The sequence below is a fragment of the Epinephelus fuscoguttatus genome, linkage group LG4, assembly GCF_011397635.1.
Source record: "Epinephelus fuscoguttatus linkage group LG4, E.fuscoguttatus.final_Chr_v1".
Lineage (NCBI taxonomy): Eukaryota > Metazoa > Chordata > Actinopteri > Perciformes > Serranidae > Epinephelus > Epinephelus fuscoguttatus.
In genome coordinates, this window is record NC_064755.1 from 37106934 (window position 1) to 37134315 (window position 27382).

The window sequence follows — 27382 nt, forward strand, 5'->3', positions numbered from 1 at the left end:
AGACTAGCATCAGCAAGACACACAATGCTGTCAAAGGTCAGTAGATAATGCTTTTGAATGATGAAATACAATAAATTATATAGTATGCAACTAATGAACAGCAAACCACTGTTTTTACTTCCAGTCTAGACATATGGGCCTTACACATTGTGTATACTACATTGAATTCTCTGTATTACAATGTGTTACATGTTCTGTATTCTTTACCATAATCACTGCCAATATGTTATAGCGGAATTATGGAATGTCCACTAAACTAATTTGGCTCAACACGTACCACATCTTCAAGTCGAGTATGGGGTGTTAATCAATTACATCTCAACTGTCCTTAATATTAAAATATATTCATTTTACTTTGTCGTACATGTTGCAGTTTAGTAATGTGTTCCTTTAAATGCAGAATGATGTAATGCAAAACATTTTTGAAGACAGCACATTATCTTGTGTACACCATAACATCATAAATTATCTGATAGCAAAATAGATTTTATTCTAAATGAGGATTACATTACTGAAATTTATAATATTTCTTTGTTGATCATCAAAATTGACCCAAAAATTAATTTAATATCATTCATGCATTGAATAATGAACACAGTGGTTTCTGGGGGTGCAGTGGTTAGCAATGTTGCCTCATAGCAAGAGGGTTACTGGTTCAAACCCCAGGGTGGGGGAGCCCTTCTGTGTGGAGTTTGCATGTTCTTCCCATGTCAGCGTGGGTTTTCTCCAGGTACTCCGGCTTCCTCCCACAGGCCAAAGACATGCAGGTTAACTGCTGACTCTAAATTGACTATAGGTGTGAATGAGAGTGGTTGTCTGTCTCTACGTGTCAGCCTAGCGACCTGTCCAGGGTGTGCCCCACCTCTCGTCCGGTGTCAGCTGCAGCCCCTCCTGTGACCCCCAACAGGATTAACAAAAATGGAAAATGAATGAATGAGTAATGAACAGCACGTCCCACAAAATATAAAGACATCTTTCAAGAAAAAAGTGTTTTAAATCAAAGTATTTTTTATTCGGTCATAAAAAATATTTTTAGCATATAAAAGTTATATATGTAAAAGTTTTCACTATCAGCAATCAATGATCATAAACTCATTCCAACATCTAAAGAGTTCATTATTATACAGCAGAAAGACAGATGACAAGAGAGATTTGGAATGAAACCCTTCACCCAGCCTGCCCTCTTCAGATTATCTAAGTGGCACAACTGTCTCCTCCAGGCACTTAAAATTTCCACTTCATAACATTCAATGCATTAGAGATAAGGCAGAACAGACTAAATTAAAATCATGTCAATAATCAGAAGACTGCAAAAGAGCACATAACGACATCGCAATGCTTAATTGTTTTGTGGTCAGTTCAGCTACATATAATTCTCAAGCATTCATTATTAGTATGTTTTTTTAAACACACACAGCTTCGATTCATGTGACGCCTCTTGTGCTCCATCCGCAGCATATTTACTGTTAGAGTCTATAAAGTAACCGGAATGTCGTGTCAGAAAAACTGAACATTAGAGATGTCCATAACAGAAAAAAATGCTTCCTTAGAAAGCAGACACCATCAAATGTGAAATCTCAGCCACTGTGTGACAACAATGGCCACATTTTTTTCAAGTGTACATATGACTGCCACTGGTAAATAGAATGATAACCAACCGGTGAAAGGAATGCTGTTGCCATCATACAGAGGGCAGTGTACAAAGCTCCAGCAGCAGATCAGCAGTTACAAGTCAGGTGACGCCTAAAGTCCGTGCCTGTTTCGCCACCTTGTCTGGTGAGGTATTGCAGAGAGAATTGGGATGGGGCCAGACAGAGTGTCAAAGCTGAGGAGTGACCTTCGACCTCTACGAGGCTCTGATTCCAACCCTCAAGTCTCTAGCAATGAGACTCCTTTTCGTCAACAGGGAAGTAGCCGTCCTTAGTGGGAGGGGATTTCTGATGGTGGCTGTCGCCGTCTGCTGCGAAGATGGCCAGCAGCTTCTCCTGTTCTTGTTTCGTCTTCGGTAACTCATCAGAAGGAGTGGTCAAGAGAACGAAGCGCTGTGAATGAAAAAGGTATTTGAGAAACAGATGTCTCTTCTTTTTCAAACAGAAGATTAATATAATGGAAGTTATCTAATTAAGACTTAAATCAGTAACATAATCTGAGAGATTAGTCAAGATCATTACTGCAAAACATGCAGACAAGCAGAAAAATAGAGTTCACTGTACATCCAATCAATCAACCTGGTTTCACTCCCAACTCATATTGATATGTTTATAGTTAAAAATACAACAGAACATATAATTAAACCATTTACATATGTATGCAATCAATCATTAAAAATAGGCACATTCCCTGATGCAATGAAGATTGCTAAAGTAATCCCAATTTATAAAAATGGAGAGAGACAAGTATTTTCAAATTATAGACCAATTTCACTACTTCCCCTATTTTCAAAAATATTAGAAAAAGTATTTGCAAACAGAGTGGAAAGCTTTGTTGACAAACATAACCTGTTAAGTATTCATCAGTATGGTTTTAGAACAAATTGCTCCACTTCAGTTATGAAATTAGTTGAAGACATATCCACTGCAATGGACAATAGAGAGCATACAATAGGGATTTTCATAGATTTGAAGAAGACATTCAATACAATAGATAATAATATATTGCTACATAAACTTGAAAGATATGGGTTCAGAGGAATTGCAAACACTTGGCTAAAAAATTATCTGGACAATAGATGCCAATATATGCAAATAAATGATGTGAGGTCCAATATGCTTAAAATAACTCAAGGGGTGCCACAGGGTTCAGTACTGGGGCCCAAGTTGTTCATTCTATATATTAATGACATTTGTAGTGTGACTAACGAGTTCAATTATGTATTATTTGCTGATGATACAACCTTATATTGCTCAGGGGAAAACTTAGAATTACTTCTCAGCAAGGCAAAAAAGGGGCTACAGAGATTAAAAAATTGGTTTGACCTTAATAAGCTTTCCTTGAACATAGATAAAACTAAACTGTCTTCTCCAAACGGCAAATTAAAATTCAATTAATTAATGATATTGAATTAAAAAGAGTTTATGAAAATAAATTTCTTGGTGTGATTATTCATTATAAACTCACCTGGAAATCACACATAAGCAATGTTAAAAACAAAATATCTAAAACAATAGGGTGGGCTAAATAAGCTTTCGCTTCAGCCTACACCTTTTCAGTCAATATGTACATATTAGTGTGAACGAATTATGTAAATTTTGAGATGTAAGACTGGAATAAATTCATTCATTCATTCATTTATTGAATACCAGTGCCTGGTCAGTGGCCCTCAGACACAATTGAGCAGTGGTATGAGACCCACCAGGGAACAACTGTAGTATAAAGAGCAAGAAAGTCTGTATAGGCTGAGTGGGTGGGTCAAAAAAAACTCTGCACTTTCACCTGGGAGCCTACTGTTCATGTCATGAGTATAACCAAAAGTCAATTGAGTTATTTTAATAACAACATAGTGTGTTAGTATGTGTAGCATACATTATGTTACATAATGTTGTTAGGAAACACACTTATTTTTAGTCAAACCATGATTTTTTCTAAACCTAACCCCTTAGTTTTTGTTGCCTAAACCTAAGGAAGTAAACCTGACAACAAAATGTTTTATCTTTATTTTAAGTGTATTTTCTAAAAGCGGTTGGATGCATTTAATGAGCAGAAAATTTACATTTCCTGTGAAAAAAGAAGTTTATTTTTAAAGGACAAAGGGCAGGTAACATGCATACATTGACACACCACCCCTGTCAGTCCCTGTGCATCCAAAGCTAATGCAGGAGGGGTACCTAGTGTGTCAGGATGCTGAGGACCTCTGGCCAAGTGTCAATATTTAACAATTTAGGAGTGAGAATGTAAGAATGCAAGCCCAGTATTCACCCTTTTTTAGCTCTGTTTTGGGCACCACCAACTACCGAGGGAAATATCTGTCTCTTTAGCTGCTAAGTGCTCTACTACGTTCAGCTAGTTGCTAACTCTGTCTGCCATTTGGTGCTGGACAGTAGTGTGCAGCGGGTTTATCAGAGCTTTCAAAACAAGGTCAATGAGAGCAGTGAGATAGAACCCAACAGTAGAGTTGTGAAGCGAAAACAATGAGCTGAAAGATGCTTAAACGCCCCACAGTAGAGCCGAGTACAGTCGGGTGATAATTCTCTGTGGTTTTGCAACTAAGAGTGACCCCTTTCATATACACATAATCACGTGACCCACTGCTAATATAAAAATGTGCAGCTTTATCACAATTCATTACCCAACTATCTATAATCATGTGGGCTGCTTTCTTTCCTTGGTTCACTCTTCTGAAATGACAAAAGCAGAGCCAGTTAGTCCTTTGCATCTAAAGGCCAAACTTACTTCTCTCAGTGTTCCAGGGGTGGAGTAAAGCTTCAGTGCTATCCAGACAGGGATACACAGCATGGAGGACAGGGCCAGGAGCCAGCCTATCCCATGGCCCCACCATGGGTATACATATTCATTGTTGTACTTCAGAGGTGAGTACTTGATCAAGGCGAAGGCAAATGTTCCCTGAGACAGTGACAGATAGATATTTAATGTTACTGTATGCATGGCTGTTTGCCATAACGGATATTCAAAATACCAGTTAATACTTTAAGTAAATAGTTGATCATAATCCTTAACTTTAACCTATATTTCCTCTTTTAAAGGTATACATAAAGAAGCTTTCCTTGAAAATTTGTGGTTTGCAAATTAAAATGCATTTTCACAGTCAGCCACCAGAGGCTGCTCTTGTCTCAAGGAGAGCCATGTGAAAGCATGCATATTTTAAAAAAAAAAAAAAAAATGAATGTGAAACTCACAAAGCATGTAGCAGGGGTGAAGAAAAGCCAGCAGTATTTGATGACAGGGCTGGGGCGATAGCCAATCATGTCCTCTATGTTGTCATAGAAACGGTCAGCACCTGTAATTAGGGAGAGATGGGTGAAACGCAGCGTAGACTTACATCTGAATCAAAGAGTCATCTGTATCAAGACTGAAAGGAAAAGGAAACAACGTTATTGATATTCCAGACTGACAGAAAGCGCTGCTTAGCAACTATAACATCTGCTTTGATACAGTCGGCTATTTCATTGTGACTTTAATAAATGCTCTAATTTTTTTTACCAAATAAACTGACTGAAATAACACTCAAAACAAAAAGTTCATTCTCACAGATTGGCTGAATGTAGTAGGCACTGTGGACTGCTATGAATAGCGCCCAGTGAGAATAAAGCCTTTGTCTCTTAAATACCCTCCTTCATGAATGGCCTCCCCAACACACTCACCATAAATCCAGGCAATGCAAACAGTCTCAAAAATAGCCACAAAGAGCAGGCACATCCCACTGGCTGCGTAGTAGTCAAAGAGCTGGAAGACGTACATGCCGCCCTGTGGAGAAGGACATGGGTTATGAACTAAAAGGTATAATTAGCAAAGGAAAACCTACATGCTGTCCGATAATAAGAAACTCCGCTTGTTACAAAATCATTTAACAGTTTTCTTTTTAAAGATATTTTTGGGCCTTTTTGCCTTTATTTGATAGGACACTTAAAGCGTGAAAGGGGGACAGAGAGGGGGAATGACATGCAGCAAAGGGCCAAGGATTGGAATCAAACCAACCAATTGTAAAGGCTTCGTGAAGCAGGGTCACTGAGACCAACCTCTGTCAACATGATGAGCCCCAGGAGGAAGGACACCACGGCCACTGCCAGGATGAAGAGCTCCCTGCGGTTTTTACGTCGGAAGGTGGAGGGATACATGTCCACCATGGCTGTCACAAGGCTCTCCACACACACAAACTGGTGAAGAAAGAAACAAGAAGTGTGACATTTGTACATATGCGTGTATCTATAAGCCTCTTTTTTTTGCTGCTGAGTTATCCAAAAACTACCAAGCATTTTTAATGTTGAAATTCTCTGCTTTTGTATATTGATCTCACCTGACTGTCCAGACCCAGGAAGACAATCATAATGAAGAAGCAGCAGGCCCACAGAGGGGAGAAAGGCATCATAGACACAGCACGAGGATAGGCGATGAAGGCCAAACCTGGACCTGTAGACAGATATTAAATGTCATTATCATTAAAAACACATTCTCATAGTATCATATCAATAGCATTAAACCTTTAAAATAATCCAACCAAAGTTAACACATGTAAACAGAAGAACATATCTCCAGTGGACTCCCTGAGGAGAGTATAACTGACAGTGTAAGTGATGATTTTCCTAATAAACAGTAAAAGAAAAACCAACCAGATTCAGCCACTTCTGAGATGGGCACGTTCTGCTCGTAGGACATGAAGCCCAGGATAGAGAAGATGGCAAAACCTGCGATAAAACTGGTTCCACTGTTCAGGAAACAGAGCGACAGGCAATCCCTGGAAATAACACAGAGAGACATACAAAGATTAGGGACTGCATGTCTTGATGGGTTTACAATGGTATCCGACATTGTCTGGACAAGAGATTTTATTCCCTTTATATAACGATAAAATGTCAACTATCATGGTATCGTTTTAAATTTTACTGATAGTTAAAACAGATAGAGATGTAGTGTTGTTAAATCGATCATAATGCCAATTGACCTATGGCTAAGCCCCGCCCTCAAACGCGATGAGCCAATCACAGTGTGTATAGCCATTCCAATACACTCAGACATTCTCTGCCTGGACGTTCATTGAAATGCATTACAGAAAGTCAGTTTTGTTCGGTTTTATGAGCTTTTTCTGAGATTTGAAGTTTAAAAATGGTATAACGGTGTGCATGGGGTACATGCAACTCCGACACAAGGTATCCTGAGAGGCTGGGGGACGAGGTGTATTTTTTACACTTTAAACCACATCTCAACCGAGAAAAGTGTCTCCTTTGGATAAAGCTGTGTGGTAACGTTAGACCACAACATCAACTCAACGTGAATAAGATTAACAATGATGTCTACATCTGTTCTAAGGTAAGTCAACATTGTGTTTGAGGCAACATATTGTCACTTTGCTGGAAAGAAATATAAAGTTATCTTTAACATCTCTAGCTAACGTTAGCTAAAGTTAGCCTAACGTTAGCTCCTAGCTGCGTTGTTCATCATGTCACCTTGTTTGCTGGGAGTTCATTAGCCTATTTTGTTCTAGTTTTGTACTTTGGTGATCGTACATCATTGTTAGCTGTTGTCCAAAGGGCTCTAGCTAACGTTAACTTCTGGAGCTTAGCTTCATTAACTTATCTGTAATGGCAGAGATAACAAAGGTTGGCAAACGTTATGCTGAATGATTCAGTGTAAATACTGTAGCACCAAACTAACGGAGAGACACTCTTGGTAAAGATGGTAAAAAGGCCGTTATCCTTTTCTCATATTCTGAGCCAAAAACCTTAACTTCAGTGGCACTTTAACTTGGTGTCTTTGATGGTGACGGCAACGAGATGCGGTTCACAAGCGTACACTGTGACCTGTAAATTTTGGCTTGTAATTTAAGCTTTTCATCGACCTTCTCAACAATAAAATGATGAATATATCCCTCCAATGCGTAGTTTAGGCCCTTTTGGTTACTTCTCTATGACATCTGATCGTTATGTCCCCAAAAATCATCAATTGCCTCCTGCGAAATGCCGTGGCTTAGCCATAGGTCAACTGCATTATCATTTCAGTCCGCACCTGTAGCAGTTGTTGTTGTATTTGTTGTAGCTTCCCAGGGCGGTGAGGCAGCCCAGGCAGATGGCATAGGAGAAGAAGATCTGAGTTCCAGCATCCATCCATACCTACAGTACAGGACAGAATAGAAATGAGATAATGAAATATGTTTACAGGGACATAGTAATAAGTCAAACCGAAAACAACCTTTTTTGTGTGTGTTGTTTATTGTTTATATTTGTTTATATGTTTATTTTGTCATTGGGTTTTATATTCTTTTATTTTGTGTTATTCTAATTTTAACTCCTAATTTCTAATTATTCTGATTTTATTTGCCTCAGTGCAGTCTTCAGGACTGTTATTTGCCAACATCACTTATCTGTTTCATTGCTGTTATTTACTTTTATTCTATTTCTTAAAATTGCCTATGTCACTTGCCTAAAGCCTGCATTGTTTTAAATCCTGGTTTTCCATTTAATGCCCTTTGTGACTTTGTTTTGATAAGTGCTTTATAAGTAAAGTTTATTATTGTATTTATTTATATTATTTCCATTTTTTCTGACTGATTTGATTTGACTCTTCTTAGGTTAAGGGTGAGCCGGAGCTTTGGTGGGAATCTATGAGGTCACAAAACTCCATCTTCCATTGTAATTTGTCCTGCCCTTATACTGTAGGTGCAACAGAACTAACAGGAAGGAATATGTCCACAAAGTCCTGAGAAGAGATCTAATCAGCCAGATTAGTTAAAAACACCCGTGTGGGTGTTCAGAGCCTCCGAACGCTGCTGAAGATTTATACAAGTGAAACCAAGTGTCAACTTTGAAAATGTGTCTTTTTGAGGAACTACATATTTATTCATGCTGACTGGATTCAACCTACAGCTTCTCTCTTATCTAACTGAGCTGTCAGACCTTTCAGAGCTGCATCAGCTCTCACATTAAGAATTATTATAGTGTGGAGTTCAAACAGAACCATCAGCTGATCATGACAACAAACACAAAGTATAACTGGTAACCACACTGTATATCTTTTGTACATTTTGCTGTGTGGAAATATATTTCAAACCTATACATGCCATCAGAGGCAGGTCAAAGGATACAGATGACCCCAGTCCAAGGCCAAGGGGTGGTTGGTATGGTTGACCCTTACATGGGCTCAAGAGCAACAATTTACTTACTGACTTAAATCACTGACAATACAAGTTATATGTATTTACATGATACGTAAATGTAATTTCATAATTAAAACACAGTGTGCCATCTGATGCTCCCCTAAACAGTCTTGAAAATGCATAAAATTGGGTTTGACAGGAAAACAAAGCAATTAGATCAATATTTAATTAAAGTAACCTCAAGGTTGAATGAATAAATGAAGAAAAGCAAATATATATTCACTCCTGATTTCTTATGATTTCATATTTGACAGCAGTTTCCTCAATCAGTGTTTGATCTGACTTTTTTCAAGGTAGGCACACATGTGACTACCTTTGCGACTTCCTTTGCTTTTCAAAATAAGAAAACAAGTCTTAACAGTAGATACAAAATACATGTGGAAATATGATTAATTGGAGTGAATGGGATATGTAATGACAAGAAGCATTTGATAGGTAATGTAAAGGTTTTAAGTGCTAAGTGTCAGGGACTGCTCTCCTCACACAGCCTTCCATGCACCTGTCATACTGAATGAGTTATCTCCACTCACATCATCTGAACTAAAAAACAACCATCAAATTCTGAACCATGTTACCCTGTAACTCACTCTCTCAACTCCTCTATCCTGACATCACCCACCCAGCCAAGCCTATTCATCCACCCAGCACTTTTACATCCTCTCCTGGAAGACTCCATCACACTTGAAAATTCAAATAAGGTTTGTCTTTATGCTTGAAATCCTGGTAAAGTGCTCCCAGGGCACTGGGGCATGTTTCAGATAGCTGGCAGCCAGCACTGAAGATCTGATTGACTGGGGGTCCGACCAACAACACAAGCTCTGGACACGACATCACACAAAGGAAGGTATTCCCAAGGCACGGAACTGCCTGCACACACAGGGCCTGTATTCATCCCCAGAGCCCTGAGAGGGATTTAAGAGGGCCCCTCTTTGAGATTTTCACACTGGTTGCAATCTAATAGCGAAGGAGAGAGGAAATTGTAAAGTCCCTCTTACCACCACCATCCTCAATCCACTCTCCATCCTTCAGCGGTGAATAAGTCCTTGACATTTTGCAGAGCGCATTATTACATGACACTGTTCCCTCAGGACAAATTGGTGGCAGCATTGTTTGTTACAACTGCTTAAAGCAAGCTATGTTCATGTCCAGCGTAAAAGCAGGAAATTGTGTAATATTATTGCCACAAAATGACATAGGAGTGGACGGATGCACAAAGTAGCCTATTGAGGTGTGAGATGGGATTTGCACCCTTAAAACAGCAATTACTGACTGTTTGGCCACTGCATGGGAGACAGCGGAAACAAGCTGTGAAGGCAACTTTAACAGACACAACATGCAAACTTGTCAGCAAACCGTGCATATTTAAGCATCTACATTAGAATTAATTTGGAGTTGTGTTTCTGGTCACCTGAAGAGGAGTAAAATCTGGCTCATTATCTGCTAAATGCTCTGTTATGTAAACCAGCTAGCTGCTAACCTTTACTGAGAACAACTGCCTGCTGCAGCCAAAAATGACACTATGAGGTAAGATGTGGTAAGATAAGGTAGGTAAGGTGAACTTTAATGTCCCTGAGGAGCAATTTGAGATACAACAAAACAGGCAGTACAACACATAACACACAGTATCCAGTATCACATGCTGTCAGGGGTTAATCATGGACATTAAGGGTCACTGCTTGTTGAGATACACAGTAGCAGACAGGACAAAGGATGATCTGTAACACTTTGTGCTGCACGTAGGGAGCCTAATCCTCCGCCCTGATGGAGGCATCTGAAACTAAACGCGGAGGGGATGTTGAAAGTCTGAGACAATGACTGAGCTTTAGAGGTGACCCTCTCTCCATACAGGGCTGTGGGTTATTAAACTTGACCACTTTTTCCAACTTGTTCTTGTTTTTAAGGCTAAAATTATTAAACCAACGGACAGTGCTGAAGGAAAGAACGGACTCGGTAAAAGCAGAATAAAGCATTATCATGATTGCACATTAAACTCCCCAGCTTCCTTAAAAAGAATAGGCGTTGGTTTGCCTTCATACGGATGCTGTCAGTGTTCACATCAAAATTCAACAGTGCCCAGAGAGTGGTGTAAGTGAACAAAACAGTAAAGATGTAGGCTGGAAAATAAAAACAGCAATCTATCCTGAGCATATTCAAATAAGTAGGTGCCTAAACCTAACCAAAGGGGCAGCAGATCAGAAACACTTGCTGGTAATTCTGAAAGGCACTTACAAGGACATACTTTCATTTGACAGTGTAGCTTTCCTGAGCGATCACATGCTGTGAAATATGTCGTATCTGTTCCAGCAGGGAAGTCTTTTAAAGTCTTTTAATGCCAAAACTGCCAACTTCATACAACCAATAACAACCACGCCAGTTTATAGCAGCTTCCTCCATATGGTCCTGATTAACCTTCATGAAACCATAAATGTGGCTCAAGCTAGGGAGCCGTGTTGGATGTTGTGTTTTGACACATTCTTAATAATGTGCGAAAATACCTGTCACTATTGTTGAGTATTATAACAATAATGTGGACGTAAATAATTAAAATGCTGGTAGGCATGAGACCACCAGCAGTGCATTTCCAGCCTACCTGTGGGTCAGACAGCCGCCCCAGATCGGGGTAGAGGTAGAAGTGGATTCCCCTTGACGCTCCTGGCAGGGTGACCCCTCTGATCAGCAGGACCAGCAGCATGGCGTAAGGGAAGGTGGCTGTGAAGTAAACCACCTGCAGGGAAACAGCAGCACTTCCTGATAGGAAATAGAGCATGTCTACAAGACTTATGACAGTGCCCCCCTTTTAGAAATTCTTCCTTTTCCAGTAGTGTGTTTAGGCTTAAATTTGACTGCTATTCATCTCTTAGTAATAACCTCACCACACAGCAAGTGTATATCAATCAAAACCAGAGCAAAAAGCATAAAAGGATTTTTTTCTTTTTGCTGGCGTGTCACATTCAATGTCACAGACAGGCCGGATAACTGATTAGTAAACAGTAGAAAGCAGTATGGAGGCAGTGAAAATGTTACACTGGTTACTTCTTACCATATATCTCTTACTTGTTCAGTCTCTTTCAAACTCAGTGCAGACTAGAAAAAAAGAGAGACAACTAGTTGCACTGTATATACAAATGTAGATCAAAACCTTGTGTCGGGTGCCCATGAAGAACGGCAAACACCAGGATCGCCAGGAAGGCAATCGAGGCAGTCCGAAAAAAATATATAGAAAAATGAGTAAGGAAATATTAAAAAGCCTTTATTGTAGTGGCTTAATCAGTAAGAGCCAACATGTTTCGACCACAACAGGTCTTCATCAGGGCTTTCAAAACATATAACACAGGTATAGCCCCAACTATATAGTGGCAGGAACCAATCAGATGCCATCACATGACACATAATGGCATGACAGGTGAGACAAAAGACAATAATAAGAAGCGCAGACAAATCTGGAAAGGTTAAGGCGCTGTTTGGGCTGAGATAGGCGGTATTTGGTGGCGGCACGTCATTGCATCTTGCAAGTAAAGGGGCTAAAACCCATGACTACTGCAGAGTCATTTAACCTAGGAGTGATTGCTGATTGTAGGCTTTCCCATTGTGTACAAAAGCCAGATGTTAGTGGGTGTTAGTGTTTTCTTGTGTAGTGAGAAAGGGGTTTTATTGTTTTTTGGTCACTGGGTGCGGTTACATGATGACTTCTCATTCAGAATGAAATAAATCTGAATGAAATCATTCGGAATTAAAGTCTTTCCAGGTAGTTTACATGAGAAATATTCATTCTGAATGAGGGTTTAAACGGGAGATCAGTTTAATTGGCTTTTAATCACCTGTATTCCAGTCCGCGCAAGGTTTGGAGCAGGGAAGGTTTCTGATTGGATAGGGAGCGGGGCGGATGTTACATGTTTACGTTTACCGGAAGAAAACACTGGTCCTCGCTACGGATAACAAGGTGCTTGACGACGCCATTCTTAGTGCCTTTTTCGGGCTTGTTTTGCTTATATTCTTGAAGCAGCAGTACGACAACAAACTTGTTCTGCTAATGCTTCGTCTGGAGAAGGGAGGTAGAAGGTCGAAGAAGGGAGATAGAAGACCATGCTGTGGAGAATGGAAACCGGTTCGTGCAACGAGTCCGACTGCTCTATCTCAGCCCGTTGCTATGCGCGCTATATACGTCATCACACCAGAAGGCCAAGGAAACGAGCATGCTCAGAAAGAGCAGAATGAACATAAAGAGGAATGAGTGTATACAAGTGCGAGAAATTCTTTCATTCCGAATTAGAAACGGAATATTCCAGCCCCTTAGATCATATTGAATTTTCAATCGCATTGGCCATTTTCATTCCGAATTAGGTGTTTACAAGATCACTTTTAATAGGAATGAACTTTCATTCCGAATGAAAAGGTAATTAAACTGTCCGTGTAAACCCACTCATTGATGGAGGAGAGGTTTCACCTTGCCAGTAGACTTGACTCCCTTCCAGATGCAGAAGTAGCAGATAATCCAAGCAACCACCAGACAGATAACTAGGTCCCAATTTAGAGAGCCGATGTGATCAATACCTGAGGAAATTCTCAGAACTCTGCGTCTGGGACACAAACACAAATATGACAAACATTAGAAATAATTTTCATCTAGTCTGAGAATTCATACTTTCTCTTGTCCTTTCTCTCAGGAGCTAAGAGCCAAAGGGTCTACAAGTAATTCAAAAGGCAGGGTAGCCAGTGGCATTTCTAGACCATTTCAAATGGGGGTCCAGGCTTTAGCCAAAAGCAATATTTGGGTTACCAAATATATTAAGCACATCTGTTACATACCACCCACACCCCAAGAGGTTATGAGGTTATGCTCTCCAAAAGACTAAGAATACACAATAAACACAAGAGTACTCATTTAGTGTTAACACATATTTCATTCATCACTGCTCATGAATCATTAAAATTGTTAAAATGTTGTTAAAAATGAACAAAAATATCCAGTTAGTAGAGCCAGGCTTAACATTACGTGGGTGCTGCCCCCTCTCCCTTCTAAGAACCGCCATTGCTTGTAACACATTTACCAATCTTCTAACTTAGTAGTAAAAGTTTTACTTAGTCTAACAATCATAGATTTTTTAAACAGTATGGAGTACAAGATTAAATTAGCCCACTTAATTTGAATATCTGGTGAACTTGCTGGCCCCCATGAGGCCATTTGAGGACACGGCCAAACAAAAAGGCACTTACTCCCAGAACTCAATGACAGGAGAGGTGGCGTTCTCATGGTGATTGATGGTGCTATTCCCCCTCTGAAATGCCATACAGGAATCTGGAATGAAAGGAAAGACAAAAAGACATTCAATCCCGTGAAGAAATCCAAGCTTTCTCTGAGGTTTCCAAGTTACACACAGGCGAGGGAAACAATGCCACTACTGAGATGGAGGAGTGAAACGCTGCACCAACATTCACTCCTTTAAGATAAAGTGGAACCATAAATTAAAGAAAATGATGGGAAACACCAGGAACGGAATTAAACAGCAATATATGTGTATATAAACAGCACTGAAAGTCTACAAACATGCTAGCAGTTCAGTGCTAACAAGTAGATGCACTGTTTACCATGTTCACTGTTTAGTTTGGGGGTGTTAGCATGCTAACATTTGCTAATTAGCACTAAACACAAAATGCATCTGGACCTGATGGGACTGTTATTAGTTTTTAAGGCATCTGACCATAAACCATGGTCTTGGACAAACTAAAATTTTGACCTGAAGATAGCACTAGATAAAAAGTCAGGCAATCACCAAAGTTACTGTAATTCATTGTGAGGGGGGGTATACACACCATGGTAATCCATCCATTAGTTGTAGACACATTTCACTAAAAATCCAAAACATCCACCTCATGATGGCACAAGAGGAAAAGAGAAGGAATCACCAAAGTCATTAAGGTGCATCCCCTGTAGACCATGAATCCTGTTCAAAACTTCATGGCAACAGTTGTTGAGATTTTTTAGTCCCAAGATTAGGACCGAAAGATCACTGTTGCCATCCACATGTGGCTGAAGATTCAATTACTCAGACTATCCTATAAGCATGTCAAGATGGAGACTTGGCTATACCTGATTAATGTTTACACACAGAGTAGAAGCACAACATTTTGCTTTTGGCTTTGTGTCCTGTAGCTCACCTGTGTTCCAGGTGTTGTTGCAGGAGGCCCAGGGCAGATCCCAGGTGAAGGAGTTGGACAGGAAGAAGATGGCCCAGGCTAACACTATGATGTAGTAGATGTTGAGCAGACCAACAATCACCTGGGTGGCATAACCCACTCCTGAAATTAACAAAAAAATAAAAACAGTTAAATTAGGCCATAATTCTAACTTTTTTTTTTTTTGGAAAAAATGTAGCATGCAGCATTTTTTGAAACACATTGTTGTGACCAAAGAGAAACTTTGCATTAAGACTTCGACAGTGTAATAGGTAAGTATATGTGACAGAGAAGAGAAGATAGTGATTGGGTCGTGGTCCAGAAGTGAGTGGCAGGTCCATTCTGAATGGACCGCAAGTTTGTAAAAAACACAATTTATTCTTAAGTACAGTGAATTTCTGGCACAGAGCTTTTATTCTGAAGTGCTGCTTCATGATGTAGAGTGAGTGAAAAACAGACAGCTACTTAACAGAGACAGCAAACTAGCTCAATGACATGGCCAAACACAAGTATGACACTGAATGTATTAAACAGTGTGAAACTTGAACTGTTGACTAAGGAGAAATCTGGACCCCGGGGCTGGACCAGTTGGGAGCCACTGCCCTGGGGGAAATTAAGTTTTTTCACTCTGTTGTCATTCACACAAAGGCCCGAAAATACACACACACACGCACAAACAGGACTAAGCGAGGGGGTTCGGTGCCTAACTCAAGAGCACCTTGCCAGTGCCGAGGAGGTGAACTGGCATGTCTCCAGCTAACAGTCCACACACTACTGCAGCCACTTAGTGAGGTCATATTTTTGATTTTCACAGAGGTATGCTCTGACATTGCTGTAAAGCTGAGAAACATGTCTTGCAGGTAATTTCGGTAGCACTTTATAATACAGCCCGTGTTTTACGACGTAACTCCCCGTGTCTTACGGCGTAACTTCCCGTGTCTTACGGCGTAACTCCCCGTGTCTTACGGCGTAACTCCTCCAAGACCTGCCGGGGTCTTACAGTGGAACTGCTACTGTCTTATGCTGTCACTCCCAGTGTCTTATAATGGAACTTCATGCGTCTTACCTTGCACTTACTGGGACTTCCCGGGTGACTCTCTGACATCTACCATGACATTTTGGGGGAGCCTATATGGTTTAGTTTCACTTATGACTTACAGTGTAACTCGCTATGTCTTACAGTAAAACGTCTTACAGTCCAACTCCTTTTGTCTTACCATGTAGGCCTACTTATTAAAACTTATAACTATAAAATCAGATATGATTTACAGTTTTAAAATACACGAAAATCATACTGCAATATGTAACCTGTTTAATCACACAATGACAACTTCAGAGTTATAAAATATCTTTATTCTTTACCACGCAGACACCTGGTACTTACATGCTAAGTGCCCAAGACTTCCCCTGTAAGTACCAGGGACCGGGCTGTATTGTAAAGTGCACACTGTTCACCCTTCCTTACCATGCAGGTACCTAGTACTTACACTCTAAGCACCCGAGACTTCTGCTGTACCTACCAGGGACTTTCCCTGTAATTACCAGAGACCTACTCTGTCCTTGTCAGGAGCGGGCTGTATTGTAAAGTGCACACTGTTCTCCCTTCCTTACCATGCAGGTACCTGGTACTTACACTCTAAGCACCCGAGACTTCTGCTGTACCTACCAGGGACTTTCCCTGTAATTACCAGAGACCTACACTGTACTTATCAGGGAGCGGGCTGTATTATAAATTGCACACTGTTCACCCTTCCTTACCATGCAGGTACCTGGTACCAGGCAAAGTGCATACTGGTAAATAAACAGTCTCGGGTGCTTAGAGTGTAAGTACCAGGTACCTGCATGGTAAGGAAGGGCGAACAGTGTGCACTTTACAATACAGCCCGGTCCCTGATAAGTACAGTGTAGGTCTCTGGTAATTACAGGGAAAGTCCCTGGTAGGTACAGCAGAAGTCTCGGGTGCTTAGAGTGTAAGTACCAGGTACCTGCATGGTAAGGAAGGGTGAACAGTGTGCACTTTAGAATACAGCCACAGTGTAGGTCTCTGGTAATTACAGGGAAAGTCAATGGTAGGTACAGCAGAAGTCTCGGGTGCTTAGAGTGTAAGTACCAGGTACCTGCATGGTAAGGAAGGGTGAACAGTGTGCACTTTACAATACAGCCCGGTCCCTGATAAGTACAGTGTAGGTCTCTGGTAATTACAGGGAAAGTCCCTGGTAGGTACAGCAGAAGTCTCGGGTGCTTAGAGTGTAAGTACTAGGTACCTGCATGGTAAGGAAGGGTGAACAGTGTGCACTTTACAATACAGCCCGGTCCTGGTACTTACAGGAAGTCTTGGGCACTTAGCATGTAAGTACCAGGTGTCTGCGTGGTAAAGAATAAAGATATTTTATAACTCTGAAGTTGTCATTGTGTGATTAAACAGGTTACATATTGCAGTATGATTTTCGTGTATTTTAAAACTGTAAATCATATCTGATTTTATAGTTATAAGTTTTAATAAGTAGGCCTACATGGTAAGACAAAAGGAGTTGGACTGTAAGACGTTTTTACTGTAAGACATAGCGAGTTACACTGTAAGTCATAAGTGAAACTAAACCATATAGGCTCCCCCAAAATGTCATGGTAGATGTCAGAGAGTCACCCGGGAAGTCCCAGTAAGTGCAAGGTAAGACGCATGAAGTTCCATTATAAGACACTGGGAGTGACAGCATAAGACAGTAGCAGTTCCACTGTAAGACCCCGGCAGGTCTACTGTAAGACAAGCAAAACTACACAACAGGTTCCTCTAAAATGCCATGTAGATGTCAGAGAGTTACCATGAAAGTCCCAATAAGTATATGGTAAGACACGGGGAGTTATGCCGTAAGACACGGGAAGTTATACCGTAAGACACGGGAAGTTATGCCATAAGACACGGGGAGTTACGTCGTAAGACACGGGGAGTTACGTCGTAAAACACGGGCTGTATTATAAAGTGCTACCGTAATTTCTGTTCACGCGATGCCTCACAGCAGCTTGGACGCCATTAAATACGCCCACATGAAGTGGCAGTGAGCACTAAACAGTTACTGTAGTTAATCTCAAATGACTCACAGAAATGATTTTGAATCAGTCACAGTTCCATTCACAATACAGAAACATCATTCAACCTTGAAAACAGCACATCTCTGTATCTCAGCATTTGATTAAAGCCATCCTCTGCTCACTGCTGCTGCCTTTCAAATGACTGCATCAGAGTACAGTAAATTAAAAGATGGGTAAGTAATACCAGGCACTATTTGAAACTTTTGTTCCAACACGTGACTGTACGTCTGACTCAACTCTTTACCAGCTGTCGTCCCGTGTGGGTTATGATTATTGCTGATTACAGACTCATTTGAGGGCAGAAAATGGGACATTAGCCAGTGTTGGTTGCGTGCCAGCTGTTACAGCCACATTCATCACCGTCCCAAATCTGTATGACATGCACACTGGTTGTCTGACACACATGCGTGCACACAGACACACAAAACCCACACATACACACATACAGTGTACACTGAAAAGGATACATGCACATAAACACATTGTAGACACATGTCTGAAACTCCTCTTTCATCCTACGTTGTTGCACAGACATATTCAGATGTTGTCACTAGTCTGGCCACATAAATCTTTGTTTGTATCCCATGTAGAGCACAAGCAACTCATTGTTTCAGAAAACACGCACACCATGATCATTACATCATTACGTATTTGAATTAAAATAAACATGATGGTTGTTTTACCGAATATAAACTTTTACAAAGCACACGAATCATCTTAGGTATGCCATAAACAGACGTTGGGAGTGCATGGCACTAAAACTAAACCAAGCTGGGGAGTGTGATCCACGCTTGGTGCTGTAAAGTGTTTTAAACATCATTAAGCAGCCATTAAATTATATTTCCTAAGGAAATAGGTAGATTACCTTCAAACAGAGGGCAGATCTTCCTCCAGCAGGTGATGCCTCCTTCACTGGTGTACTGACCCAGAGACGTCTCCAGGAAGAAGACCGGTATCCCACAAGCAAACAGGAAGATGAGGTATGGGATGAAGAAAGCACCTGAATAAGGACACAGATTAAAGAAACAGTTCACTAAGACACTTTTAATGTGCTTTCAAACAATGCAGACTAGCAGAGTCTGGTGCAAAAAGGTTTTTGTAAGCAGAGGGCTTGATACAAAGTCATGCAAATATTATGTCTAAATCTGAAATCAACAAAGAGTTTTACTTCCTATGGGACATTAAGGAGCTAAAATTGTATTATTTGCCAGTTATATTCTTTGCCAGTGAGGTTCATGTATCAGACATTATCTGACTGGCTGCCAAAATTTGTCTGGCTCTACTCCAATTTCCAGTGAACCATGACCCTCACTAATCAATGGATCTGCCTGGAATTGATCAAATATTAACCCGTGTATTATCTCCTATAGTTCAAAATCTCTCCCTCTCAGAGGTCAGGCAGCTGCAAACAACTGCAAGATGGATTTCCCAGAAGCCTCGTACTTCTGTGATGGAATAATTTAAGATTAAGATTTTAAGATTTTAGTCCTGGTGTCGTACATGAATGACTAAATGCAGAAACTCGAGCTTTTGTGTTGAAGAGGCAGCAGGATAATAAACCAGAGTTAATTTATTCCAGCACTCACCTCCTCCGTTCTTGTAACAAAGGTATGGGAAACGCCAAACATTCCCCAGGCCAATAATTTCTCCGGCTACTGACAGAACAAACTCAATCTTGTTGCCCCACTGACCCCTGTCTGTCATCTTCTCCTCTGTACTTGGAACGATGTCCAGGGGCCTGCTGTGCCCATTGGAAGGCTCCACCTTGGATGTGTTTTCCGTGTCCCCTGTGTCATCAAAAGACATCATCATTTCCTCTGAAATTCATGACTATTTTTTTGTAATCAAAATATCCTCAAATTATAAATGTTGGCAAATGTTGTTGAGGTATAACATGGCATGATTATGTCATCACAATATAATTTAACTGACAGTCAATAAATTATAGCCTATTACTGAAGCATCACACTTCTCTAGTCAAGAAAAATCTGGAAGAAAGTAAGAAATTAGTTATGGAAACAAATTTCGATGACAGTTGTCTAAATATTTTAACATACAAAATGATTTGAATTAGCACAACTAGTAGGCAAGGCAAGGCAAATTTATTTTTATAGCACATTTCATATCCAAAGGCAACTGAAAACCCTTCGCAGATTAGTCACGTCAAAGTTCATTGTAGCCCAATCACAAATATGCTCTCAAGCATATGACCTCCCTCTGTCCTTGGACCCTCACAGCAGATGAGCCCCACAAAATGGTGAGTAGTAAGCCTAAAACTGTACCCAACAAGAGAACTCCAGCTAATTCAGAATGCAGCAGCCAGTCTGCAGGCATACATGTATAACTGAACATATTACTCCAGCAATTAAAGGTAACTTCACCCACAGAATGGTCATTTGTAACTCAGTTAGTCGTGCCATGTTACGTTGAATTCATGAAGAACAGTACAGCCATCAGGGGCGATTTGGGGTTCAGTATCTTACAGCCAATCTTACAGTAAGTAGACGACCTGTTCTACCTCTGAGCCAAAGCCATCCATGTAAACAGTACTTCCCAAACACATGCATTTTCACTGTTTACATTAAACACAGCTACACTCAGAGATAACAGAGCCTCCTACCTGCCTGTCAGACACCATCAACCCATGAACCTTCCTGAGATAGTCTGGACTGAGTGGAGTTCCACGGGGATCAAATGTGAAGACTGGCAGCTGGTGGCTGCTCGCTCCGCTGCCATTCAGAGGCTCACAGGCGGAGCTAGCTGCTAACAGCCATCAACTAACGAGCTCCACAAATCCGTTCAGCAGCTCCACCATCCACAGTCAGACACACACGGCTGATATTTCCTGCTGGATTACAGGTCACAACTCACACCAACGGCTGACGCTGCTCCAGTATGTGTGTTTTTGCTGGCTAGCGAAACATCCTGGCACAGACTATTGACTGGAGTTTACCGGCCTGACGCTCATGCAGCATTTGGAGATAATTACAAGCACAGCCATTCTCAGCCTCCAATGTCTGATAGTCGACCACGAACATTTTTGTCATGTCTTGTCTCATCTGAGTCTATTGTTAGGTCGTCATCCTCTCGTCGTGGAAAGATAGGTCAATGAATTTTCATCCTAGTTTTCGTCAGTGAAATTAACACTGTGAGTTGTGAAGCATGGTCCGCAATCAATGCATGAATTAATATGTTAGCCATTGTCCATGAAAGCATGTGAAAGAGTCAAGTTTACTTAACAAATTTAAGGTAACACAGCACGGTTGAAGTATTCCTTTAAATCCTCTTATTGGCTCCCAGTGCAAAGCAGAGCCACCTTCAAATTTTGCCCAGTAGTCATTAAAACACTTCACAGTTTGGCTTTGAACTAATCAGTGTCAGTGTGTGTAAAGGGGATCTATTTGAAGACTGAGTGTACTTAAGACCTGGAGGTAGAAGAAGGAATTTCAGGACCTTGGCTAGTTCTCAAGAATAATCCCCGCTGTGTATGTGATGTTCCAAATGTGCCGCTTCTTGTTTACATGAGCTATGATGTATGTCACTACTTTTCCTGAGATCAGTAATGGCTTGATGTTACGTGACCACGCTAGAAGTTAGTGAAGCCAAGGGCCAGACCCTGTTTTGGGGCCAGTGCTGCTGAAAGAGCTTCTCTCTGTGGAGGAAACAGACAACTCACTGACTGTGCTCACTCCTGTCAGGTTGCATTAACAGGCCTCTCACCAGTCCTTCTGTTACCCTGTTCCCTCTCTCCCTCTCTCTCTCTCGGGCACATCATGATCGCTGCTGTCGTCCAAATACAAACAAATCAGTCATCAGTCTGCAGGAGAGATGCTCGAGCTAATTCAGTGACAGGAATACACGTCAACAACAACTCTCACTTCCTTTATCTTACACATTACATGTTGTGTGACCTGTGTGTCTCACGGGTCCAATGAAGCCGCCTGTTTTTGAGTTCAGCTCTGAAAACAACACAGGGGATTGACATCCCATTTAGCCAAAACCCTTGTGTGAAGCCACCTTAAGGAATGTGCTCCTACTGGCAAAGGGCAGAGGTGGAGTACAACTGTGACTCTGTGTGTGCTGCGTGCATAGGGTTGGAGGTCGGACCCGTTTTAGCAGCCAAAATCTCTGGCACTGGAGCCAAATTGTGGCCTGAGGTAAAAATAGAGCCCCTTGTTTTCAGAAGGTACTTGGTGGGAATGAAGGCTTGGTGCAACAAAAGCCAAGGAGCCCCACCGCTCTCTGGTGGCAAATGAGAATCCTCGGTGGCCCTGCAGCCAGATCACACTTTACCTCACTTTTTCACAGTTTCTTTGTGGATGCTGGGAAGCTCAACACACAAGCCAAAAACCTCGCTTCAAACAGTCCCTTTAATAGCTGAGACTAAATATTGTCGTTATTTATAGCAGCGTAGTGGTTGAAATAGTTTTCATACATACATGTTTATAGACCATCAGAGGAGAGACATACAAGTCATGCCAAGATTGGGAATGACCTCATCGAGGCACAGTGGGGCTGTATCCCAGGAAACGGCGCCAACTTCACCTCTCTGAAAAGCTGTGGACTGACTGAGCAAGTGACTGACAGGCTGACCCATTGAGGGATTGACTGGATGAATAAATGTGTGGCTGACTTACTGGTCATTGTTTCCTCTGTTTTGTCCTTATGCACCAATGATCCTTAAAAGAGTACCAAACTGATTTAGCATTGCACTTCTAAAGCATTGTCGAATGCACAATGGACATAAAATGGATTCAGCAGGACCAGAAATATTGTCCTCTTCATTTCAAGCATGCTATCTCCTTGACAAAACTTGGCACCTACATTACCCACAATGCAACTCAGCTGCTGGCGGTTTTGTCAGAGATTCGGATGTGTTACCCCGGTAGCAGCCAGAGCGACAATGAGTGGGCTAAGGTCTGGTTAGCTCCCTTTTTTCTTACTCCACTAACCTTTTTCATTTTCAGACTTTAAGTCCCAACTGACCATGCGCCACTTAAGCGATTTATCACACGTCGCACAGCTCCCTGTGGAGCACACAAGGATCTATAGCCTATAATTCTTTACACATATTCAGTACTCCCTAAGACCCGTAACCAGCCTTTGATGTGTTAAGTCGGACCTCTTTAAGCATCAATATGACAAAAAAATAAAGCTGCTCAGTCACATGCTTGCCCTTTGGTTCAGTTCTAATGTAAATAAAGGACAACTGGGACATTAAAGGGTCACTTAAAGGGCAAAACAACATTTAGCATCGCACTTCCATGAAGCTGGGAGACTGAAAAGAGACAGAGATATTTTATTCAGCCACAAAACCTCTGCATCTCTCACCTTGTAACTCTAGCTTCCTGTGAAGAATATTAAGTCTTGTGGTAGTAAGATGCCAAAAATGGCCGTGATGATGTCATCAGGTTTATTTTGTCAAGTTTTAGAAAGCTCCCTCTGGATCAAGACATTATACAGCTGTTTTTATAGACTGTGCGTAGTAATCTGAACTTCATATGTAAAGTCTAAGGAGTGCCCCTTAAAGACCAGACTGAAAAGCATTGCTTCACTGCCCCCCATGCTCCACCATGTTCACTAGTCACTTCGACTGTCTGCTGATTGGTGCTGGAGACAGCTCCCTGCTGCTGCTGGAAATCGAGTTAATGGGAGTGGTAAGAGTAAACCAAAACACAATTGCGGGCCATAAAACCAAAACAATAGGCTGAAAGACAATCAAACTCTGGCACTGCAGGGAACTGCACAGTCGGGTGAAATTGTCTGTGGGACTGACACTACGAGTGACCCCATTCTCAAGTAGTCAGTTGATTGTTATTATAAAAATGTTTCTTTTTGCTTTTGATAGTACTGCTACTTTTGTTTTTTGAACTGATATGAATCAGAAAGCACCATTCAGGCAGTGTGAGTGACCCTAACTGAGATAAGTAGAGTCCAGAGTTTGATATCAAAGTGAAGAGTACACTGATAGATCAGTCGGGCTCTAGTATGGTACTAAGTCTTATTCACAACATCATTATAGGTAGGAATAAAAGCCTGAAAAACAATGCTCTCCCTCTCCTGTATGTCTTTGTGGCATCTCATGGAAAAAAACAGCAGTCTGGCTCTTCCTCTAAACAGCTGAGAGTTACATATTCAGGGTATACTGTACCATGACACTCCTACATTTTAATAATTGCAAGCTAATATATAACTTCATTACATAGGGTAGTCACGTGTCACATGTCTGTGTGTACATAGTAAAGATTTACAGCTACAGGATGTAATGTTGAATACTAATTGATGTACGTATGTCTGCATGAAAGTTAGAAATGATCACTGTGGTTGGTGCAAAAAAAAGCAATAGCATGAGATGTGATTAAAAATGGCATACATATTTTAACTATTACTTATTAAATTGATTCATAAACCTTTAATAAAGTTAAATAATTGTCTTTAATTTCCTATAGATTATTTCGTTTTTATACAAAATCATATATGAGTGTCTGTACAAACATATGTTCTCAACAACAAAACAACATCCATGTAATTTCATACAGTAAAGCTCCATAAAAAATAAAGCTCAGATGAATTGTGCTCCGTAGAAGCAGCTCTTGTCTCAGATTAACAGCACGTTTGATGTGATTTCTGATGACACCATGGAGCAGCATTAGCATAGGATGACCCGTGCCGCATAAAAATATTCTGAATTAAATAACTACGTTATGAAAGCCAAGTTTTGATTCCCGGATGTGCACATGAGCAAGTTTGTAATATTTCAATACTGCAGGCCTTTCACTACCTGTCAAAAGCATGCATAATTTAATTAAAATTAAGATGCCTGTCAATATTTTAATTATAGGTCATGTTGTATAGCAATAATTTCACATATTATCAGCCTCAGACTGGAGAAAAAAAAATCTAGTGACACTCACCTTTCATAATGCTGCACAATGACAGTCTCCAGACAAGAGTGGGCCACCAAATAAAGGCCTGCTGCCGCTTAAGGTTTCACTATATAACATTCATAGAGGGGCGGAGATCTGACAAACTGAAAACTTTGGTGCAGCCCGCAGTGAAATTTTCCCTCTGAGTTGCCCCCTCTCCAAAGACCCCCCCTTTCCCTTTATCCAATTCCATTCAGACACCCCCACACACAAACACACACACACTCACTCTCCGCAGCACACTAGAGGTCTGTGCTGTCTCAGCATGGTGGGCTGATTGCGTAACCTTTTGACACACACATTCTCCCAGGGCCTTTTCTGTCCGGAGAGCAACCACAGAGTATGGGGGGGAGAAGCTGGTCACACTTGTATTAAGGCGGCATCTCAGATGATATATCACAGGCATGCACACACATATATATGAAATGATCTAAATTATTTGTGTCGCTGGTTTAAAAAATATTTAAAGATACAAAAATGCATCATCCACAAACCCTTTAAATTATTATGCACAAGATTCACAATACGAGTGTCCAATATTTCAGGGGTCTTTTCTGACTGAGTGTAATTAAAACATCACTATTGCTTCATGAAGCCCCTGCTCCAAACTCATCCTTAATTCAGCCCCCGGAAAGACTCTTTATTCCCCCAACAGACCCAGTAGCCCATTCAGAACATTTTCCCACCACAGGGGTCCAGAGTGGCCCGTTTCAGGGCATTTGTTAGAAGGTCACAATCCAGAGGGTCTTTATGGAGGTGGGGATGGGGGGAAGTGATGTGCTTCTGCTTTTCCTGTCTTTCAGGGTGAGGTCTTTTTTTTGTAAACTCCCCCACCCCCCACCTAAAATCAAATTATAATTCAAGACACAGCCACATTGGCTTTCTATAAAAATAAAGCAGTCTGCCTGACTTTAGTTTAGTCGCAGTTAAGACGATTTATCTATGAACAAACAACCGGTTTAATCTTTTCTGAATACATTAAAAATGAACTAGATACAAGTCAAAAAAGCCTTGAAACCTTGTATACAAGTTCTCACCTAGTAACTTGTTTAATTTTAAATCTGTATGCAATTTTTAGCATGAGTGCAACACCTGGCCACGTTTTTGTTTTTTTTTTTTTTTTTAATTAATTTAACCTTTATTTTAACAGGAGGTCCCACTGAGATGAAAAATCTAAATACAGGAGAGACCTGGCCAAGGAAGTTACATAGACATATGAAAAATATATATGAACAGACTGAAGTTGACATGGCACCCCAGAACGTCATCAACAGACTCACCCAGGGTACCTTAAAGTCCTCCTCCTCCTCAGTGTTTTTTTTAAGCATGGTGGATAAATTCATAACCTCACTAACACTACAGTTTCATGTGTTTCATTCTCAAAATCATGTTTTATGTTTCACTTAAAACTTCTGTATTTAGGGGAACAGTTTTTAAGAAAAACACTAACTGGCTTTCTTGCAGAGAGTTACATGAAAAGATTAATACCACTCTCATATCTGTGCGATACATATGAAGCTACAGCCAGCAACTTAGCTTAGCTTGTCTTAGCTTAGTGTAGTTTAGCTTAGCTTAGCTTAGTTTAGCAAAAAGACAGGAAGTGGGGAAAAGGGCCTTATTTATTTCTTTAATCTCTATGAAACGGAAGTGGAAAAATTGCTACTTGTGGTTTCACAGGCGGCTTATGCCAATTAAACAGCAACATATTGTTTTTACACTTCGGTATTTGTATCAGATTAAACAAATCACATGCTAACGTGTTAGTTAGCAAGCTTCAGAGGTGCTAGTAGATTATGTCACCTTTTTTTGTTGTTGTTTTTACAAAGTCATAGCTGTTTCCTTCTGTTTACAGTGAGTCTTTGAGCTATGCTAAGTTAAGCTAACCGGCTGCTAGCTGTAGCCTTATCATCTGGCCATGAGAGTGGTATCAAACATCTCATCTAACTCTTTGCAAGAAAGCCATTAACTCTTTTTCCCCCTTTTTTTTTAGGATACCCTAAAAAAACAGTTCAAAACTAAATCACAATAAGATACAATAGGGTACGGTGCTGACTGGAAAATACGGTAACACTTCATAAGACAGCCCGCGTTTTAGAGTGTACCTCTTGCCCACTTTCCCGGGAGTTAGGGTATAATTCCTCCCAGTCAACTCTAACTCCCGGGGAAGTATATGCCAAGTGACTGCGTCGTCGTTATACTCTAACTCCCGGGAAAGTACATGTAAGTTCCCGGGAGTTATACGCTAATTCCCGGGAAAGTTGGCGAGAGGTACACTCTAAAACGTGGGCTGTCTTATGAAGTGTTACCGAAAATACTGGTTCAGCTCTGATTAAAAAATACAACTACTGTGGTGGATAGGTACAAAGCAGGT

General features: G+C 40.8%; 1 protein-coding gene across 1 annotated transcript; it reads right to left on the minus strand.

Moving 5' to 3' along the window:
* Nucleotides 1–1038: 1038 nt before the first annotated feature.
* slc6a13 (solute carrier family 6 member 13) lies at nucleotides 1039–25132 on the minus strand. The gene is made up of 15 exons (XM_049573022.1): nucleotides 25000–25132; nucleotides 19672–19872; nucleotides 18951–19085; nucleotides 14981–15121; nucleotides 14039–14120; nucleotides 13269–13401; nucleotides 11415–11549; nucleotides 7678–7781; nucleotides 6285–6409; nucleotides 5972–6084; nucleotides 5694–5831; nucleotides 5319–5421; nucleotides 4854–4954; nucleotides 4390–4560; nucleotides 1039–2042 (listed from the first exon to the last, which is right to left on the minus strand). The coding sequence occupies exons 1-15, from the start codon at nucleotides 25004–25006 to the stop codon at nucleotides 1878–1880; spliced, it is 1854 nt and encodes a 617-aa protein (XP_049428979.1). The 5' UTR covers nucleotides 25007–25132; the 3' UTR covers nucleotides 1039–1877.
* Nucleotides 25133–27382: the final 2250 nt, after the last annotated feature.